Below are 18,865 nucleotides of genomic sequence, written 5' to 3'. Positions count from 1 at the left end.
CACCAGTCCTGTCCAGATTTCAGCAGGAATTACAGCCCCTGCGATTCCTGTTCCACCCAGCCGACTTCGGCTTTGTTCCCACCACCCCGTAAGCGGGTAGCGGGGTCTGGGTGGGAAGGGATATTTAAAGATTTTTGGGTACAGATTTCCATGTCTTAGCCCTGGGTGTCTTAAATACGCGCTCCCTGCTCTGAGGTCTGGGGGCTTATCAGACACTTTCACAGCTCCCTGCATTTCTTCTTCCTGCTGTCATTGGTCTTGTCATTCTCCTCAGGTTTTTTTTCCTGTATTTCTTCTCCTATTTACTCCTTATTCCCCTTTCTCCCCAATTTGTAAACTGATACTTGAGTTTACAAATAGTGCAGTACCACAGGGGCTGATCCTGGACCCACCAAAGGTAATGACAAAGCTCCTATCGAATTCAAGGCTCAGGAACCAACTGTTTGCTCTGAAATCCCTGTGTTTCTAATATTTTAATATCTCGGTAAAGCACACAGAGAACAATGTCTGGAGTGGAAATCACATAGGAATAAACATAATCAGTGCCACCCAGAGCATTAGAGTTAGGGTTAAAGTAATAAGATGCTGCCTTATTTGTTTCTAATCAGTTTTCAATGGGACCAGAGCATCCAAATCAATCGAGGAAACTCATGAAACCTCAAGGTTGACAGAAAGCATTTTGGCCCCTCAGATATGAATTTCCCCCCCTTCCCACCCTACTCCTTCGCTTGCAGAAAGAGAGTCATTAGGAATCAGGCAAATAAATACGTATCTATTTTCACACGAGAAAAATGTTCCATTCTCCCCTTTTCCCGTTGCTGGGAGCAGAGGCGTCTAATTGACAAGAGCAGATGGGCTTTGTTTGGTTAAATAAAAAAAAAAAAAAAAAAAAAAAAAAAAAAAAAAAAAAAAAAAAAAAAAAAAAAAAAAAAAAAAAAAAAAAAAAAAAAAAAAAAAAAAAAAAAAAAAAAAAAAAAAAAAAAAAAAAAAAAAAAAAAAAAAAAAAAAAAAAAAAAAAAAAAAGAAAGTAAGAAACTTTAGTGGAAAAACTACCAGCTTTCCTGGGTAGGAAATAATTTAACACATAGGTTAAAAGTTTAGAGAGATGGAGCTGCATTTGACACCGAGCAAGGGAAAACGCCAACGCAGTCTTAGCAGAGCCAGTTTCTCCCAGAGAGAAACCTGGAAACTCCTATGCCCCCTTCCCATCCCCCGGCAAAAAAAGGACATGGATTTTAGCACGTGTTCACCTCCTTCTCCAAAAATCCTGCGTGCAATCTGCCACAAGGTCGTGGGGAGGCTGAAGACCGCTCACTGAGAAAGAAACAGGGTGCGAGGAATAATTGTGACTCAGAAAAGGGACAGCAGCCACGTTCTGAAGGGCAGACACTTCGTTTGAGGGAATCACGGTCCTCTAGAGAGATGGGGCTGCAGGGGGAACGCGGAGGAGGCAGCGTGGGGGGAACAGAGCAGAGACCACATGGAAAAAAACTGGAGTGGAAAAAGAGGGTAGGAGAAAGGGGAAGGAGAGATGGAAAAGGGAGGTAGAGGAACCCAGGAGGCAAGGTTAAAGAAAAACCCTCATGTGGGGTGGCACCCAAGAGCGTCAGAGGTTAAAGAATATTAGAAGAACATGTTCCTACACTAAGATAAGCCAGAGAAATGAATCCTTATCCGTCCAAAACCAACCCTTTAAAATTCGAGCGAGAGAAGGGTCTCCTTTCAGGGAAACGGGGAATCCTTAATGCTTCCTCCCTCAGCAACTGTAATGCCAGGATGTTCCCAATCTGCTTTGAGGGATGGAAAGATTAAGAATAATAAAAAAATTGCAATAAAATATGTGTGAACGAGGGGGTAATTGTGGACAAATGCAGCATTCAAATTCATTTTTCAGCTCTTTTACACACCATTTCAATCTTATTTTCTGCTTGTTAATGAGATCTTGTTGGTTGGGGTGGGCACGGCTGCCCAGTATCGCTTGGGTAATTGCACATAATTTTCTCTCTACTAGTGATTTGCATCAGATTTTTTTTTTCTAATTCTTTGCTATTTAAACCCCCTCCTCCCTTTCCCCCTCCCCCCCTTCCTTCCCTTCCCTTCCCTGGCCTTCCCTTCCCCTCTCCTCCCCCTCTTTCTTCCCCTCCCCTTCTCCTGGCCCAGCAAGACTCATTTTGAATGCTTATTATAGGCACAGTGTCTCCGACAAAAAAAAAAAAAAAGAAAAAAGGAACCAGACAGAAGGGATCCATGTCACTGAAGGAAGGAGTGCTGTCTCACTGGAGCCAGACACCGCGATGCCTGCTCCCCTCTCGCCAGCTAACATCGTGTCCTTCCCAATTGCCAGGTTTCCCCAAAAAAAAAGGGCTCAGCTGGCTCTTCTCACGCTTCTGCCAGGATCAGTGTGCTCCTGACAGGGATTCAGATGATCTCTAATCCCACCCCAATCAGGCTGAGGAAAACGTTACCCTGGACGGTGGAAGAGAACGGAGCCCTGGGATGATGTCAGGAAAAACAAAACTGTGCTACGGTTGTGTAGACTAAGAAGGTCCCTGAGTTTAGAGTGTAAATTTGTGGGCAGAGCCTGACCTGTGCCTCAAGTGTCCCTCCAGGAACACTATCAAGAAACGGTGATAAAACAGAAATTGTAAAATCTGACTCCAACCTTCAGATACTGCCATTACACTGGGAATGAATTTGCTCATGGAGCAAAAAAGCCACTGAAAGCCCTGAGAAAATTAAAGCAACAAATATGAGATGGTGAACAAGTTTCTCTTGGCTCTTCGTATTTCTGGAATTGTCTTAATCTCTGGGTGATCCTGTGGGTTTGTTAAAAGATTCAAAGGTCTCAGACGTAACATGTTATGAAAGTATAGGAAACGCCTGACTCTTAACTACACCTTAATATGTTCTCCAGCTAGACAGGGGCCACCTGCAACAAACTAACCATCTTTTGCTTTTGAATAATCCCTTGCAAGACCCCAACATGCTACAATGAACGGTCAGACCCATTTAAGATACAGGCCTGGATCTAAAAGGGTGGCAGAAATTTTAGGAGGCTAAGCAGTGGACAAAATCCTCCTAAAAAAACATGAAGACATTTTAAAAGGCAGAAGAGAGGTGCTAGAGATGAAAGCAGCCCAGAATACAATATGACCCTACTTCTTTGCTGTTTGAAAAGCACCCAGGGAATCTCCCATCATCACAAATGGCAGAGGCACAGTCAAATGTGGCCCTCACTTTTCTCTTTAAGTTGACTTGTAATGTACTGCTTAATTCATTTAATTTCCCCCCACCTCAGCCCGCACTGCAGCATACACATTTCTTGAAGGACTGTCAGATGCCAATCAGGACATAACTGGACTTAATACTGAGGTTACCATCATATTGAGCTATTTGGCACAAGCCTTACCCCAGCCACAGTGGGGGGCAATACTCAGCTAGCACAGGTCTGAACTTCAAAACAGGTGGATGCAAGGTTTGTTCTTGCTGCCAGTGTGAAGCACAACCTGGCTAAGGATGTCTTGGTGCCTGGCCTTGTTCTAGCTGAGGTTGATAGGTATTCTCAAATAAACGGGAAATGATTCCTCTGTGAGATGAAAATGAGTTGGAAATACTTACAACGTATTTATGAAATCCCACCCACCCACGCACACACTTGGTTTACAACCCACTCTTGTGAGAAATGATGAGACAGATGCTCCAGGGCCAGAAATCACACTCTGTATGACTGCTAACTGGTTACTCACTCTTCATATTTAACTTTGCTTCGGGTCTCTATATCTTTGCTAAGTTTTGGCACAGGCATTAATGCCAGCCTGGAGGCAGTTACGAGCCACTGAGTCAGCCCAGCTGAATCTGTGACAGCTGCTGCTAACCCACGTGCCCTTTGGGGAGCGACGGGGACCTCGCTGCTGCTTGTTCCTGCTCACTGGTACTGAGCTACTTTCTGATAATCCGTGACTGCTGCAGCCACCGAGTGCATCCTGACAGATGCAAGGTGACTCATCTGGCTGCAGCTGGCCAGCCTGTGAAGTTCACTTTCTCAAACAGGCAACACTCAGAGCAAGATCTCCCTCCTACAAAGGCTGTCCCAGCATGAAACCATCACAAATCACTACTCGGGTTACCCTGAGGTCTCTCACTAAGGTCTAGGAAGGAGTATGACATGAGAGATCATGCTAGGTAGCGGTTTAATCATGTGGGACTATACTTTGCACAACCAAGTCGGTGTTCTTGTATGAAGTGTCACAAAAAACACCATCATGGGATGAAGCAGCTGAAGACAAAAATTCCCAGCTGACCTCTCACTCCTCGGCAGTCTCAGGCCTGGAATAGGGGCAGAACGGCCTCTAAACTGGGGAAACTGCATGGGAAATGCTTTGGGGATCCAGCAGCAGAGCTGGACAGGCACAAGGCTTTGTGCTACAGGCTGGAAAACAAGCAAGAAACATGGCCATTTCCCACGTGAAGTCTGGGTAAAACTTTCAGCAGTGTCTGTTCTTTCTGTCAGGAGGGGGAGGACTAAAGTGCGTGTGTGCGTGGGGGGACCGAGCCTGCAGAGGCCAAACGTAATCCCCTTTTCTCTGTTGTGAGAATGGAAATGCCATGCTTCTCCTCTAGAATTTCAGCTGCCAGCACCGAGCCCGTCTGTTGGATTCTGGCCGGGACACCCAATCCCGGGGTAACTGGATAGCGTGCCGAGCGGCAGCAAATGCTGGGAGCTCTCGGCCAGGCTGGCCCCCACCTCCTTGTCTAAACTGCAAAGAAATCTCCCTCCTGCTGCTGCTAAGGGATGAAACCAGAGAACTGTCTGTTTGCAGTTCAGACAAACTGCCTTCATTTTAAGTTCCCAATTTTTTTTTCTATCTCCTGAACTCCCTCCTTCCCTGTAGTTGATATTTACCCCTGCAGAGAGCAACCAGATACCACAGAAAGCTGGACAGGAGGATGAGAGGGTTGAGGTGCAATGGGTTTTACCTGTAACGCCGTGGAATAGCTGAACTATGCACCAATAAGTTACGCAGAGCATCCTATATTGAGACCTCACAAAACTTTTACCCACCTCGCTACGTAAAAGAGGACACTTCTACGAGTTCCCATTCATGCTGTTAGGAGTATTTCTTGCATCCTTCCACTAGGAACAGCAGAGGGCTTAGAAAGGCAGGAAGGTAGCAGGATAAGTAAATATAAAGCAGTCATAAAATAACCTGGGTTAGCCTTTCTATGCACAAAAGAAATAGAAGAATTTATATGCTGATAGCTTGGCCCTCGCATGATTAAAAGCATTAGGTAAATGGGAATCTCCCCTTCTTGGGGGTACAAAGCCCTCTTTTCTTCAGGACTGCAGATAATGTATCCTCTCTTTCCCATACAAAGGGCTTATTGGCTCAGGACTCTATCTTCCCCTAGCCTGAGCCTGGGGGCAGGGTAATTTGGGATAGGGATAAGCATAGAAAAAGCGTTGGTCTGGTCATTTCAATGAGCCTCTGATTTAGTGAGCGGGACTAGTAAGTAGATGATGAAGCTACAGAAATGGAAATTGCATGATGGACTTGTATATGTCTAGTGCTTGTGCAGCTTATCACGTGGATCTCATCCTTAACTTATTCTATGGTGCTAAATTGCACTTGTGATAATCCGAATTAATCACATGCCCTGGACCATCTAACCTGCAGTCTGCCTTTGAATTCCATACTATATGCTCATCTCCCAAGCCCAGTGCTATTAGAAATCCCTTGTCAGAAAGAGGTCTCCCTATTTCCCCCACAAATTACACTGTTTGAGGCAATATTCAGCCTCATGCCAGTCACACTTTTACATTTTCCATCTCACGACCATTCAAAGCTAAGAGTGGGATTTTTATACCATTTCAGAGAAGCTGCAAAATTTCCCTCTTTCCATTGATACTCAACGTTTGTTTTCACACTCGAGAGATCACAAGCTATTGGACCTTAAAATCTATATAACTCTCTGATGGCCTCGTTTATTGGACTCCTCTCTAAACAGTTGTAGCCTTTTCATTTCAGATGCCTACCTAATTTCTCCTTGTAGATTCAAATTATTTTGCACTTCCTGTCTTAAATAGTGTTACTGGCCACTCTGAAACAACTGCTATAGTGCACTTCATATGTCTCCGTATTTCACAAGTGACCGAGAGCAAAAGTAAAAAGTATTGGGTATGCCTCCAGGATGGCAGGCACCACATGAATAAAAGTCCTTGCTGTTAATTTTCAGCATACAATATGTGCCTTGTTCCACTTAAAGGCAAATGTGCATTTGGAAAACAGATTACAACAAGTAAACCAAAGAGAAGGTTAAAGGCTCTATCTAATGAGGTGACAGAAAATTAGAATTCTTATCCCAGGATAGTGACAGAGAGAGTGGGCTGTATTCTCAGGTGGCGTACATCCTGGCATCGCCACTGACTTCAGTGGAGCTCACCAGCTGAGAACATGAGTCTGCTCCCATAACACACACATAGCACAAGCTCTGCTCTCTCTAGACCTGATGATGATGGAGGCTTTAACCTCTCTGCGCTGCTGAGGCTTGCTTCTCTGTCACACGCAGCACCAAAAAGCCACGCACACAACTGGCAGCAATCTGATCAAACCTGGGATGGGGCCCTTTGGAAGGCAGCTGGGATGAGGCTTGGAGCACAGATCCCAGAGTCAGGTCACGGGCACTCTATTCTGAGCTCAGGCAGGGATTTTAAAAACAAGGGTGTATTACATGGGGAGGCCGTGGCTGTTGCCTGGTAAACTTAAAACACACACGCTCCATTCTTTTACACAAACAGATGCGTATGAAATGTATCTTTCTTCATTTAAAGCTTACCTACACCTCTTATTCTGACCTTGTGGAAAGCATTAGCAGAACTGTTTACATGACAATTAGTTTCTCAAAACTAAATCCCAGATCTACATCCCTGTGTTTTGAGGAAGCTCAGATCCATGGCACTTTCGTAAGTAAGGGCTTTCCACATTCCAACCAGAGTTGGACAAGCTGGCTTCAGCTAATCTCTAGATCAGTCGCCCACAAATCATGGACTGCTTCTGAAGTGAGCCTGCAAAAAGTAACTAAAAAGTCAAGCGTGCTGTCATTAGGCTAAAATCCACAATCGAAGGGCCCACACCTGCACTGGAATTTTTTTGGAGGGCTGAGAAGACAAACACCGATGCCCTAGGTCCTGGTGTTTGCGATTACAGTGTGCTAACCTGAATATGGGAACTAACAGGATACAAATGCTTTGGCAGTACAGTGCTGAGCTCAGGATAGAGATACTGCCGATAAACAAATTAACTAATTGCTTTAACTAGGCTGCCTCCAAGAATTCGTGACAATAACAGTAACTCCCTTGTTAATCATAATACACTGTGATAGCCTGAAGCTTGCCCTGCTCTCAGAGGATCTGGACCAGCCAAATACTCTCAGCCAAAAAAAGAGAATGAAGCGGGTCACATACCTGTGGAGAGAGGCCATTGCTAACAGGATTCATGTGGTTGGCAGGAGCTGCAGCATTCATGAAACTGTCCGAGTAGCTGGAGAAGCTGTGTCGGGCCCCATAGGCAGAGCCAGTGTCAGCAGCAGCGGCTGCAGCAAGCCCTCCCTGGTGCATCGTGGACGGCGGCAGGGGCTGGGGTCTGTGTACAGTGCTTCCCCCATCTGTGGAGAGAGGGTTCAGAGGTAAACAGTCATGGGGTGTTACAGCCGGGACTCTGCAAAGCATGGATTGATGGTTTGGCTATCCTGATCTCAGCTTCAAGGTCCCACTGTCTCTGTGCTCCACATGAGCACAAGCATATCATGTGACAGTACAAAATATGCAAACCTGGGATGAAATATCTGAATTTTCTCTTAATTTTCTGAAGCCATAAATTCCTTTGTAAAGGCCAAGGCCAAAGCCAACTGGAATTAGCAATACTGCTTCCACTCAGCCCCAGTATGGAGTTTTATCCAGAACAAGGGATCGCCTATATGATACTCACTTTGGACTGATGTGCTCTCCATTTCAAAGCTGAGCAGAAGAACTACAGTCATGAGACACACTGACACAGCAGAAAGGACCATGAGACAGAGGAGAAAACTGTGGAGTTTCCATTGACTTGAAGAAAAACCTCGTCTTCCCAACTAAAGGAAAACCACCTATGTATTACAAGAGCCTTAGTGGGATGTCACGAATCAGAAAGGGAAGGGATGATGGGATGATGTAGGGCAAGAGAAGAGGAGCAGTGCAGGCGAATGGATGCTCACCTTGGGAAATGGTGGTTGTTGGGTAGGTGGAGTCCGGCAGCTGGTACGGGGGGAGAGTCGGCATTCCTGTCGGCGGGAAGCCCCCTGGCAGCAGGTGATTGAAAGCCGCAAGTTGGTTTGCTCCCGCCTGTTTGCGCCATCTCGCCCTTCGGTTGCTGAACCACACCTGATGGGGAGAGGAAAGACCACGTGTGACTTACTCTGAGCTATTGTCCCATCTCACCTGGGTTGCTGATGGAAACACATCCTGAACTACAGCACTGGCCAAAAATAGGTTCAAGTCGCTGCCTGACACAGACTTTGTGAGCATTCGTCTCAGTTCCTCAGTTTCCTTTCTCCCAAATGACAATACTACTACTGCCCTGTCTCCTGGGTGAAGATAAATGCATTTAAAATTGTGAAAGATACTACTAAGAGCATGGGAGGGTGCTATCAGCAGTAGGGTGAGATGAAGAGGAATAATTTAGCTTGTGTATTCTGAGAGAGTCCATACCAAATAGATGCATTGCTACCACCTGGCCATTCTGCCCTGTTATCTGACAACTATGTGAATTATGCTGAAGGATTAAGTACCATAATAGCAACACGGCTGCACTGTTAGGAGGGATAAATAGACAGATTAGCATCATGGTTTCTATGTTAGACAAGCTAAATAGATAGAACCAGACCGGAGGGAATACAGGGTTTTCTTAGCTTCTCTGTACTGCAGCAAATCACTGTTGTCTGTATGCTAAGACATGCTCTCCTTGCAAGAGGCACTGCAGTGTGCACTAGAATTGTACTGCAGCCAATTTAAATCACTGTGCATTAAAATAAACCCAGTATTAATGCATGTGCAAAGCTGGGCTCATGTTTCCTATAGTGCTAGTTTACCTGTAAGACTCAAGGGGAAATTTTTCTAAATGCATTTGTCTGCCCTGATGTGTTTTATCATGGGCAATCTCCCTTCTGCATAGTGGAAAGGGCTTCTCAAGCTGTCTCTTGGGCTTGGTTTACTTCATTTAATCAGAGAGGCTCTCAGGCCCGATCCCTGTTTGGGGTTCAGAAGTATGCGGATAAGCTTTCAAGCCAGATGAGAATGCAGCTGCTGGACTTTGTGAGGCCTAAAGGGCTAGAAAACACGATTAAATTTCACAGCAACAAGAAAAAATGGAGCAAAAATCAAGAGTGTAAAGCATTCCGGGGGAAAAAAAAATCCTCCATCAGGCTTCCAAGCTGCTCAACATCAGATCAGAAGCTGGGGTTACAAGGGTTTGAGGCACTGCAGTCCAAACTGTCCCCACATCTTGGGAACCAAACCAAAACTCTCTGCCCCAAATATAGCAGAACCTTAGTCCGATGCGCTTTGCACTTCAGACATGATCCAAATCTCAAAGTGGATGTCTTTCTCTGGCCTTTAAATTGAGTCCCCCTGTAAATGGTCACTTGTTAGTTTGCCTTTTTTTCTTACTGGCACCTGTGCGTATGTATAATTCACTCGGCATGACAAGGCAACGTGTTTTCACTGAGAGCTGCTTATTTAATGGAGTGTTGGCTCTCAGTCCACATGCACTGCAGTGGTGCTTGCTGCAAAAACAAGCATACACTGAGCTTCACACACAAATTCCTGCGAGGTTCTCTGGATCACAGTCTATTATTGCTCTTTCTACGTGTTACTCATCTACTACTGCACTGTGGAAACAGTTTGATTAAAACCTGCTAATGATAGTTGTGTGTGACAAGCTGACGATGGCTAGGAAGGACCTAGTCCTGGGCAGTCCTTCACTTCACGCTGTTATTTACATCCATGTACAGTAAAACCAAAAAAAGCCCCATTTTCTTTGGAAGAGCTGGTCTAAATTAAACCCCCTGAAATGTATACAGTGCTGATGTCAGGTCCTTGGCACCAAATGCGTCTTTTTACAGACCTGTTCCGACTGCAGTGCACTACTGGCTGAAGCAGCATAACCTCTTAGCATCTTCCAAAAGCGTGACAGAAATAGGTCAGCTTACATCCGATCTGCATTGATCAACAAAGTCCATGCAGGTCAGAATCTCTGTGTCCATTTTTGGCACCAAAAGTCACTAGCAAAATCTCAGACAGAGTTAAGGAGAGAGAAATGAATGAACATTAAGGCCTGTAGCACTTTACAACTCTTTTATACAGTCCAATTCATGGCAGTTTCCAGGAGCAGTGAGCAACACAAATGAATAAATAACCTTTTGTTTGCCCTGGACATGCAAAGAGGACAGTCCTGTCCTTTTCTCATGCATGCATGTATATGTAATTCATCCTTTGAATTAGGGATACGGAACTTGGCTCCTCCTCTCATATCATTTGCTTCCACTTTCACCGTTAAGGACATAAAAACTGTCTGAATATTTCTGTTAGCTGAACATAAGGAGATAAATAAACCTCCTCTCTTCAGAGAAAAATGCCTAGTCCCAGGCTGGAAGAGCTTCCACTCAAAAAAAAAAGGATCTCAATGCTGAGAATAGCACATAAAATTCAAATACCTGAAGGGAAAACATAACCAAAGCAGATATGAATCCAGGAATCGAGAGGAAAAGAGAAATTGAACTCCAAGAACATAAAAGCCACTCCAGTGATTTCTGACACTTTCCCGACATCGCAAAGGGTGGCCAGATACTGGCAAATCCACTCAGGATTAGAAGTTCAGAAGAAACCTGTGGAGTGAGATGGTCTAGTACGGGACACATTTCTCCAACAACACCCCCACAAGTACTCGGTTCCCCTGTGGTGGTCTGTCACTTGGCTTGGCTAACATACGATCAAAACACAACTTTGAAAAGATTTGTGTTGTCTTACGTTACACCACGTGAGGTTATTGTTGTCCGTGCACCAACACGCATGTTTGCATCCATTGTTCAGAATTAAAATTCACACGTGTGTGTACGACTCCTCCCGTCTTGCTTCTCCACATCCAGTTAAGGGTGTGTAGTTCCTTTATTTTTTAAGGGAAATAAAAGGGTACTCTGGATCCTTTTACAAACAGGTAGAGTTGACCAAAAGGGCCTGTGCACAGGCCATTCTCGGGATGTCTTGCATACTTTGGTCTACAATGCACATGGGCTTGTAAAGAAAGGAAAGCTAACTTTCAAGACAGTGGACTATCATCAGAGAAAGAAAGTCAGTTCTTAATTATGCTACGGGCTCCTTCTGTGACTTCGGGAAAGCTATTGCTTTTCTGATTTGAAGTCAGTGGAAACATTGCTGCATTCAACATATTTTGGTCCTTACACAACCCACGCATCAGATCACCACCTCTAAATTGAAGATAAAACCCACATTTTCTCACATTTTAGTTTATTTCAACAATCAGGCATCCGAGGCAGAGACGCTCTCTAACTGCCTGTAGGCACCATACCCAGCACAGCAAGACCTCTGTCTTGGCTGGAGCATCATAGCAAAACAAATAATAAATGATAGTAATAGTAAATACACATGCACCAAATGAGATTCACAACTACATACTTAAACACAGTGCTTCCTAACAGAGCCTGGCTGGAGAATCCAGCCACAAATACACTGAAACCTTCCACAAAGAAATTGATAGGATTTATCTTCCCGTGCAGAGGAAGGGACATTTCATGGCCCAAACAGGTTGATTCCGCCCCTTATTTATAACCCACAGAAAAAAAGAAGATACATTCCAGCTAATGATGTTAGCAATTCTTTCCCTTCCCCTGCCTTAAAGGTGGCTCAGGCCTTTATGCTTATAAATCATTTTATTGGTAGTTAAAATATAGAGGCTAGAGCATCTAACTGTAATGCGAGGCACACTTCAAAGGGAACCTGCTTTCATTTCAGAACAGTTAAGGTTTTATCAGCCACTAAAGATTCCCCCTGCCAGAGGATCCTGTTACACCATGTTAAGCCTGGGGTGAAGGCTACGGCTGCTAAAACCAGACTGGTGGGAAGAAGATGAGGAAGAGGAAGAAGTTTTGAAGCTGCTGGTCTGCCTGTGGAGACGTTGCTCTAGAAGCTGCTGGGGCTGGATCGTACGACTAGAGTTTTATGCTGGGACAAACGTAGCCAGCACTTGGGAAAAGGGCTGCGTGAAGAACCCAAGAGCAGAAAAAACAGCATGTCAGAAACCTGCTTTTTCTTAAAAAGACAAGTTCTTCATGATCATTTGTCTGTGCATAGCAAAGAGATCCTGCACTGTGTAAACGTGCTGCTTTCCACGGGTACAGAAGTATAATACAGGCCACTGAAGACAACAGTTTGTACCTGCTAAAGACATTTGGGGCTTTTGTCCCCATGAATTGTCTTCCAAAGAATGTACTAAGTAGACAGGAGATGCGTTATAGAAACTGCTCAGATCTACTGAGGGGAAGCAGATAGATACAGGAATGCCCTCATGGAAAATAACTTAAAAGAAGATATCCAAGCAGGTTCTTCGTGTCCTAGTCATGCCCAGGGTCCAGATAAGACCAGAGTCACTCACTGTGCCACGTGCACCTTGCTCAGTAAGCGAGTGTGCTGCTACAAGGATCCTGAACGCTAGGTGTTCACTGCAGAATATCACTCAATCCGTTACCTTCACCATCCCCTTCACAGATGGGAGAGGGAGGCACGGCGAGACTAAGAAACCTCTCCAATTCATCACTGTCTGCCTTGCAGAACCAGCTGATTTCAGAAGAGCCCATCCTCCCAGCCAGATTGGGTTTGGGGCAAAGGTTAGCCCTGGTTCTTATTTAACCTGAACGCCTGCACCCAACCCTGCCAATGGCCGGCCAGAGATGTCCCAGCCACTTGTTCTCAACCAGCAGAGCAGCGGAGAAGGGCTGCAGAGACAGCTGCCTGCCAGGATGGGGCTGGACTGAATTATCCCCGCAGCCGCTGAGATATGGGTCAGCTCCCACAATTTGTCAGACAAGGAGAGGAAAGGAAGGTCAAAAAGAGCCTCCTGTGGGAAAGAAAGCCTGTTGTGTTCCTGCTCAGCCTAATCAGGACTTGATGTTAGAGAAAGATAGATGGGATAAATGAGCTCATAAATGGAAACAGGGATGGAAAAGCCAAGTCGTGCCTTTGCTCTCCAGCAGAATGGAAGAGATGCAACATGTGTTTGCTTTCACAGGCCCAAGAGGTTGCAGAAACCAGGTGGAAAAGAGTCATGTGGCCATTTATGGCCCAAGCACACCAAAAAAATTCCACCAAAGTCAGGTGAGGTCCCTCCCCAGGTTGCATAGAGGCGACTGCCAGATCAGGTCCTCTCCAGGTTCTCCTTTGAACCAGGGCAAATCCCTGCAGTGCCTTGCCTTGTCCACACTAGTCATAAATGCTGCAAATCCTGGGCTTCCCAGGAGGCTGATGCAGAAGGCTTTTAGAGAGGAACTCTAGCAGCAACAGTGATGAGAGACCAGGGATAGTTACTGCTCCATCCGAATGCCTTCTTTCAGATGGTGCTGAGAGTCAGCCCTCCCAGACTGGAAAGGGTTGAGATGTTACAGTGAGATGGGAACCTGTAAATCCGTACAACAGTTCGGTGATGATTACGCTTCCTCTGCCAGGTGCTGAGGAGTGTGAAAAACAGACATCAGAGACATACAAGCATCGCTGAAGCTACTGAGATAACTCTTTAAAGAACAAGGAAAAAAGCCCATGAGAGTGCACAGATTTTAGGCACGTAGATTTTTATCTGTGCATGTAGGGATACGGCTGTATCTAGTGACACTTGGGTTCAGTGCTTAAAACACTGAGCCTCTATCACTTGTGGGTGATTTGGTTATGATAAATATTAAACAAGGTTAGTGGTGCAGAACAAATGACTCTTCACAAATGAGATTATCCAATGAATTTAGCCTATATTTCTCCTGACATACCCCAGTTCCTGAAGGTGTTAGCTGTTTATAACAATCTGTTGAAGAATTTCAACACAGTTTGTGGTATGTGGGGGTTTTTTGCAAACCACTTTTTCTTGTTAGCAGTGAAATATTTGATTGTGACATTGATTACTTTACTCTTGCAATATTCTTTCTAATCTTTGAGTGGCTGTCTAAGAATTAATCATGTCACAAACACTTCCTCAACCAAAAGGCCATCTCTACCTTTAAATGATCATCACAGTATGAACACTTCATAACTGCTAATGGATTTCATACTCCAGACGGGGAAGCAGGAGGCAAGAGAAATGGGATAGATCTGTCCGCTTTCACACTGAGACATCCTAAGCCCAGGTTTGAACTCATGGTTTCACAGCTCCAAATCCAGCCCTGCCCAGTGATGCAGCTTTACCCCTTACTGTAATAAAAGTTAATAATATTTACAAATAAAAAAAAATATTATCATTGAATGAAATAGCTGTTGGATCCTGAATGATTGTTTGCAAACATGTTTTCCAGCTCTACATTTTACAAACTGTGCTTCTCAGTGATGATTTCAGTTGTCAGAGGGAATTCTGTTAAAATAAAATAAAATTTAAAATAAACGCTCTGTTTTACTTATCTGTTTATCTCTTTATAAACCCTGTCTCTGAGGATGAATGGGACTTGTGGAAGCTGAAAGACATTAGGATGAGTTCACTGCTGTCAGAAAGCAGCTGCCAGGTAGTGTATTTTATGAAGTGCTTTCTCTCCATTTCAACACTTGCTTCTTAGACAACCAAGTCTTAATGGTGTTAGAGTTGCATTTAAACAATTTGGAACAGGCTTTGATGTTCACACCTCACTGAGGTGAATGAGATGTTGGGGAGCAGATTTCCTGCTGCTATTGTTTGGCTAGAGATAGGCTGGGCTTTAACAGCAAACCAGCAGCACATCGATTCCCCCTATCAAGATTTTCTTTGCAAAATAAAAAACTATGAGCTTTTAAAAATAGCTTAAGTGCTACGGGAAGTGGCTCAAAGATTAAAACACCCTGGCAAACCCTCCTCCTGATTATTATAAACATTTTCTATTGCTGACCAAACAGAATCTATTTAATTGGTGTCCCACTAAACAGAAAGCCTCCTTAGCTGGGGAGACTGAGAACAGACGAGAGCCACGCATGCTGGCTGCTCGAAGCAATGGCACACTTGCTCATTTTACCGGGCACAGACTGGGTGGTGGCTCTGCTAGAATCAGAGATTCAGCATAGGGCATACGAGCAAAGCATATGAGAAATATTTTGGTCCACACCCTCGTTGGACTGGAAATTTTGTGATAAAAGTTCTTCTCATAAAACCGCTGGGAGGCCCTATTTGTTTTTAATACAATGGGACAGACACTCTGCTGCTATAAATCAGTGCAACTTCACTGACTTCCATTTAGACCAGCTGAGTGCGCAGTGTTATACACAACTGCTTCGTCCAAGGAACTGGGATCTTGTTCATTGCTTTGGCCTCTGGGCCCTCTTTCCTTTGTAAGAAAATCAAATCATTACCACATTGTTTAGGGGATCCCTTTTTCAGCTTGCGACCATGAGGCTGGCAGTCCTGCTCCTCGGTCCAAAGGGGACCAAGAAAAGCAGAATAGGACAAACAATCAAAAAAGTCAGTTCCAGGTTTTGCATCTCAACACAAAAATCCACAATTTTATCTAAAAATCATGTTTTACTGAACTGAATGGATTCCTCCATCTGCAGAAGCCAGCAAGTTCGAAGGAGCACCTTCTGTCATAAATTTCTCCATTTGTTTCATACAGATTCCCTGCCCCACACATACAAAACAAGCTGGTCTTGTCAAACTATGCTGCAAGTCCTGAAGTTTATATTCATTCCTGTTGACTTCAACCAATGCTTTGCCAGAAGGACTACAGGATTAGGCTTATCATTTTCATCTTCAGTAAAGTATAATATACTTAATGAAAGAGAGCTGACTCTCTCCAGCAAGATGCCCTCAGGCTTACATAGCTGGGACTATGTCCTCTGTCAGTGGGACATTTCTGTTTCCAGGGGGGCTGGTTACTGTAATTCTACTATGAATACCAAAAGTGCTGATGCTTTTCTAAGCAAACCCTTCAATATGGACATAGGACGTGCTTGCAATTTTAAGAGATCATCTCTGGCTTTTCCAAAGTTCAGGTGGAAAAAGACTTGCCGCTGCAGTTTGGATACTTGGTAATTTAATTTACAGTTTGGTTTTGTTTATTTTTTATGTGACTACTAGGTGGACTGAGGGCTTATTTGGAGCATATTAGCTGGGGCAAGTACACAATGGGTTATTCTTTAATCCATTTGCATTTCTGTTTCTAATTCAGGCTGGAGAGATGTGAAAGAACAGCAGCAATGCCGTGAGACATCAAGCACCAATTCACTAAGCAAACAGAAAGTAATGTAACAAGACTGCAGCCGACCTCTCTCTCTCATTAGCAACATCATTCTGCAGCAAGATCTCCATGAGACATGAGGGGGAAGCATCTGGACCCTCCTCACCATCTCAGCTGCATTCAGCCCTCGCTGGCTTTACCTTGCAGAGCTGCTTCTTTAAAGCCGGCTGGAACAGCGCGCTACCCTCACCCCGACCTCTCCTGGGAGCTGGATGCTGCTTGGCATCGCACCGCTGGTCTCTCGACGTGCCTGGGCACACGCACCGGCAGAGCCACCGCGGTTCTCACGGACCGGCTGCCGCGGTGCCAGGGGCTGTTCTCACCGTGGGCCTTCTATCTGGACGCTCCGGTGTGCGAGAGCATGGCTGGCCCCATGCCGTGGAAAACAAGCATGCCAAGCCAGCCTCTGCCAACGAGAGCCCCAACTGCCGGCTCCTCTGCACAGCCTCTCAGTGCCCCGGCTGCTGCCAAAAACACAGGGCAGCTGTTGTGTCATAACCTCATCGCAGCCCTCTTCACAAGAAATGTAAACTAGTCGGACCCTCAGGAAGAAAGAAAACATTCTCAGCTGACCTTTAAGGGAGGGGGATTGCCTCAGAAGAGCCAGTTTGGACACATCTCAAAGAGTTTGGGAAGCAAAACACCAGGCAAACAGCATTAGGCTCCAGCAGCTTTGCATGACTCCAGTCAATGCTCGGAGCTGGGGGAGACCTGCTTATCACCATGCCGTCCCTTCATATAATACCTTCATCTTCAAAAAGCACCATCTCAAGGAACAGGATAGACCTTTGACCACAGTGACAGCTGGTGAAAGAGCACTGGGGTCCCCACTAGCCCACAACAGAGATATTTGAGAAGTTCCTGAGAAATCCATGTATTTTCTGGAAACTAGACTGCAGAGTACTGCTGGTAAACGGTGGTTTTCAGCTTCTTCACATGGAAAACAGAATTGCTTTGTGAAAAATTTCAAGCAAAATTGAATGGAATTTCTTTTCTGGTGCTCCATTTGGCATGTCTGAGCCACTGCAGCACAATCTAGAATATGCCTGTTTACTACAGTTTGAAACTGTGTCATAAAATACATATTATGTGAGTAGCCTAGAAATGCACCGAGATTTCAGAGACAGAATTGCTTTGAGCCTTTTTATTAAATGAAACATCCATTTTCTCCCAGGCAGAAATCACAATGGTACCCATCATAAAAATGATCAATAAAGCATTGGGTTGCGACTCCTGCTGTCTAGTTTAATTTTGTTATTGAAATAACGGTTTCTCAGTGCATGGAATTTCCTGGGGATTAATAACAGACATCAGCATCATAACGCACCCACCCCTTCGCGCTTCTTATTTATTTCCAGAAAGCACCCACTGCCCAAACCATAGGAACTAGGATTAACGTACTTGCTAGTGGTATGCATGCTTGTACCCAGCTGCCTGTGGTACGACCATCTGAATCATCCGCAGGTGATGCTGAGAAGCAAAAGCTGCCATCTATTTTTTGGGAACAATTTTGGTAGATTTCTGGGAAATTTTTTTGAGATCATACTTTGGAGCCTGCCACATCTGACTCATTATAGCACCAGGAAAAATGGAGATGGGCTGCTTGCATGGGAACCTAATGCACCAAAGTCTACTTGTGAAAAACATTTTCAGTGCTCAAATTTCTAAGTGACTCGGGATTGCAGTGCTGACCTAAGGACAATTTGGGTACATGCACTGCTTTGTTTTACCTTATATTTCTTTATGTTGGTATTGTTCAAGTAAAAAACAGAAATAAGCACTGGGGTTTGTTGGTAACTAGCCTTAAAAATGCAACACATTTGGGCAAACGGATCCACAAATGGGATCATCTAGGAGAAGGATTAGTTTCAAGTCCCTAGACCCATGACTGATGTATCTGGTGTCTCTTTTGACATTAGCATTGCTTTGAGAAGTCATTTCTACACCTAGACAAGAATTTCCTGACAAAATTATTTTGGACCCCTCAGTATAAGAAAGACGACCCGTTGGTGGAGTGGGTCCAGAGGAAGGCCACAAAAATGATCAGGGGGATGGAACACCTCTCCTATGAAGAAAGGCTGAGAGCGTTGGGGTTGTTCAGCCTGGAGAAGAGAAGGCTTCGGGGAGACCTTATTGCAGCCTGTCGGTACTTAAAGGGGGCTTATAAAAAAGACGGCGGCAGACTTTTTAGCGGGGCCTGTTGCGACAGGACAAGGGGGAATGGCTTTAAACTAAAGGGGGACAGATTTAGACTAGATAGAAGGAAGAAGTTTTTTATGCTGAGGGTGGTGAAACACTGGCAGAGGTTGCCCAGAGAGGTGGTGGATGCCCCATCCCTGGAAACATTCAAGGTCAGGTTGGACGG

At 44.8% G+C, this 18,865-nt stretch overlaps 1 protein-coding gene across 1 annotated transcript in view; it reads right to left on the bottom strand.

Moving 5' to 3' along the window:
* The window catches only part of PAX7 (paired box 7), a 104,990-nt gene that overhangs the window by 33,231 nt on the left and 52,894 nt on the right, over nucleotides 1-18,865 (bottom strand). Inside the window, exons 5-6 of the mRNA XM_009289575.2 lie at nucleotides 8,251-8,416; nucleotides 7,463-7,662 (exon numbers count right to left, since the gene is read on the bottom strand). Coding sequence (XP_009287850.1) covers nucleotides 7,463-7,662; nucleotides 8,251-8,416 — 366 coding nt within the window. The remainder of the gene's footprint in view (nucleotides 1-7,462; nucleotides 7,663-8,250; nucleotides 8,417-18,865) is intronic.

This window comes from Aptenodytes forsteri, unplaced genomic scaffold, assembly GCF_000699145.1.
Source record: "Aptenodytes forsteri isolate BGI_AS27 unplaced genomic scaffold, ASM69914v1 Scaffold61, whole genome shotgun sequence".
In the NCBI taxonomy this organism is placed as follows: Eukaryota; Metazoa; Chordata; class Aves; order Sphenisciformes; family Spheniscidae; genus Aptenodytes; species Aptenodytes forsteri.
This window is presented reverse-complemented; position numbering and strand designations above follow the sequence as displayed.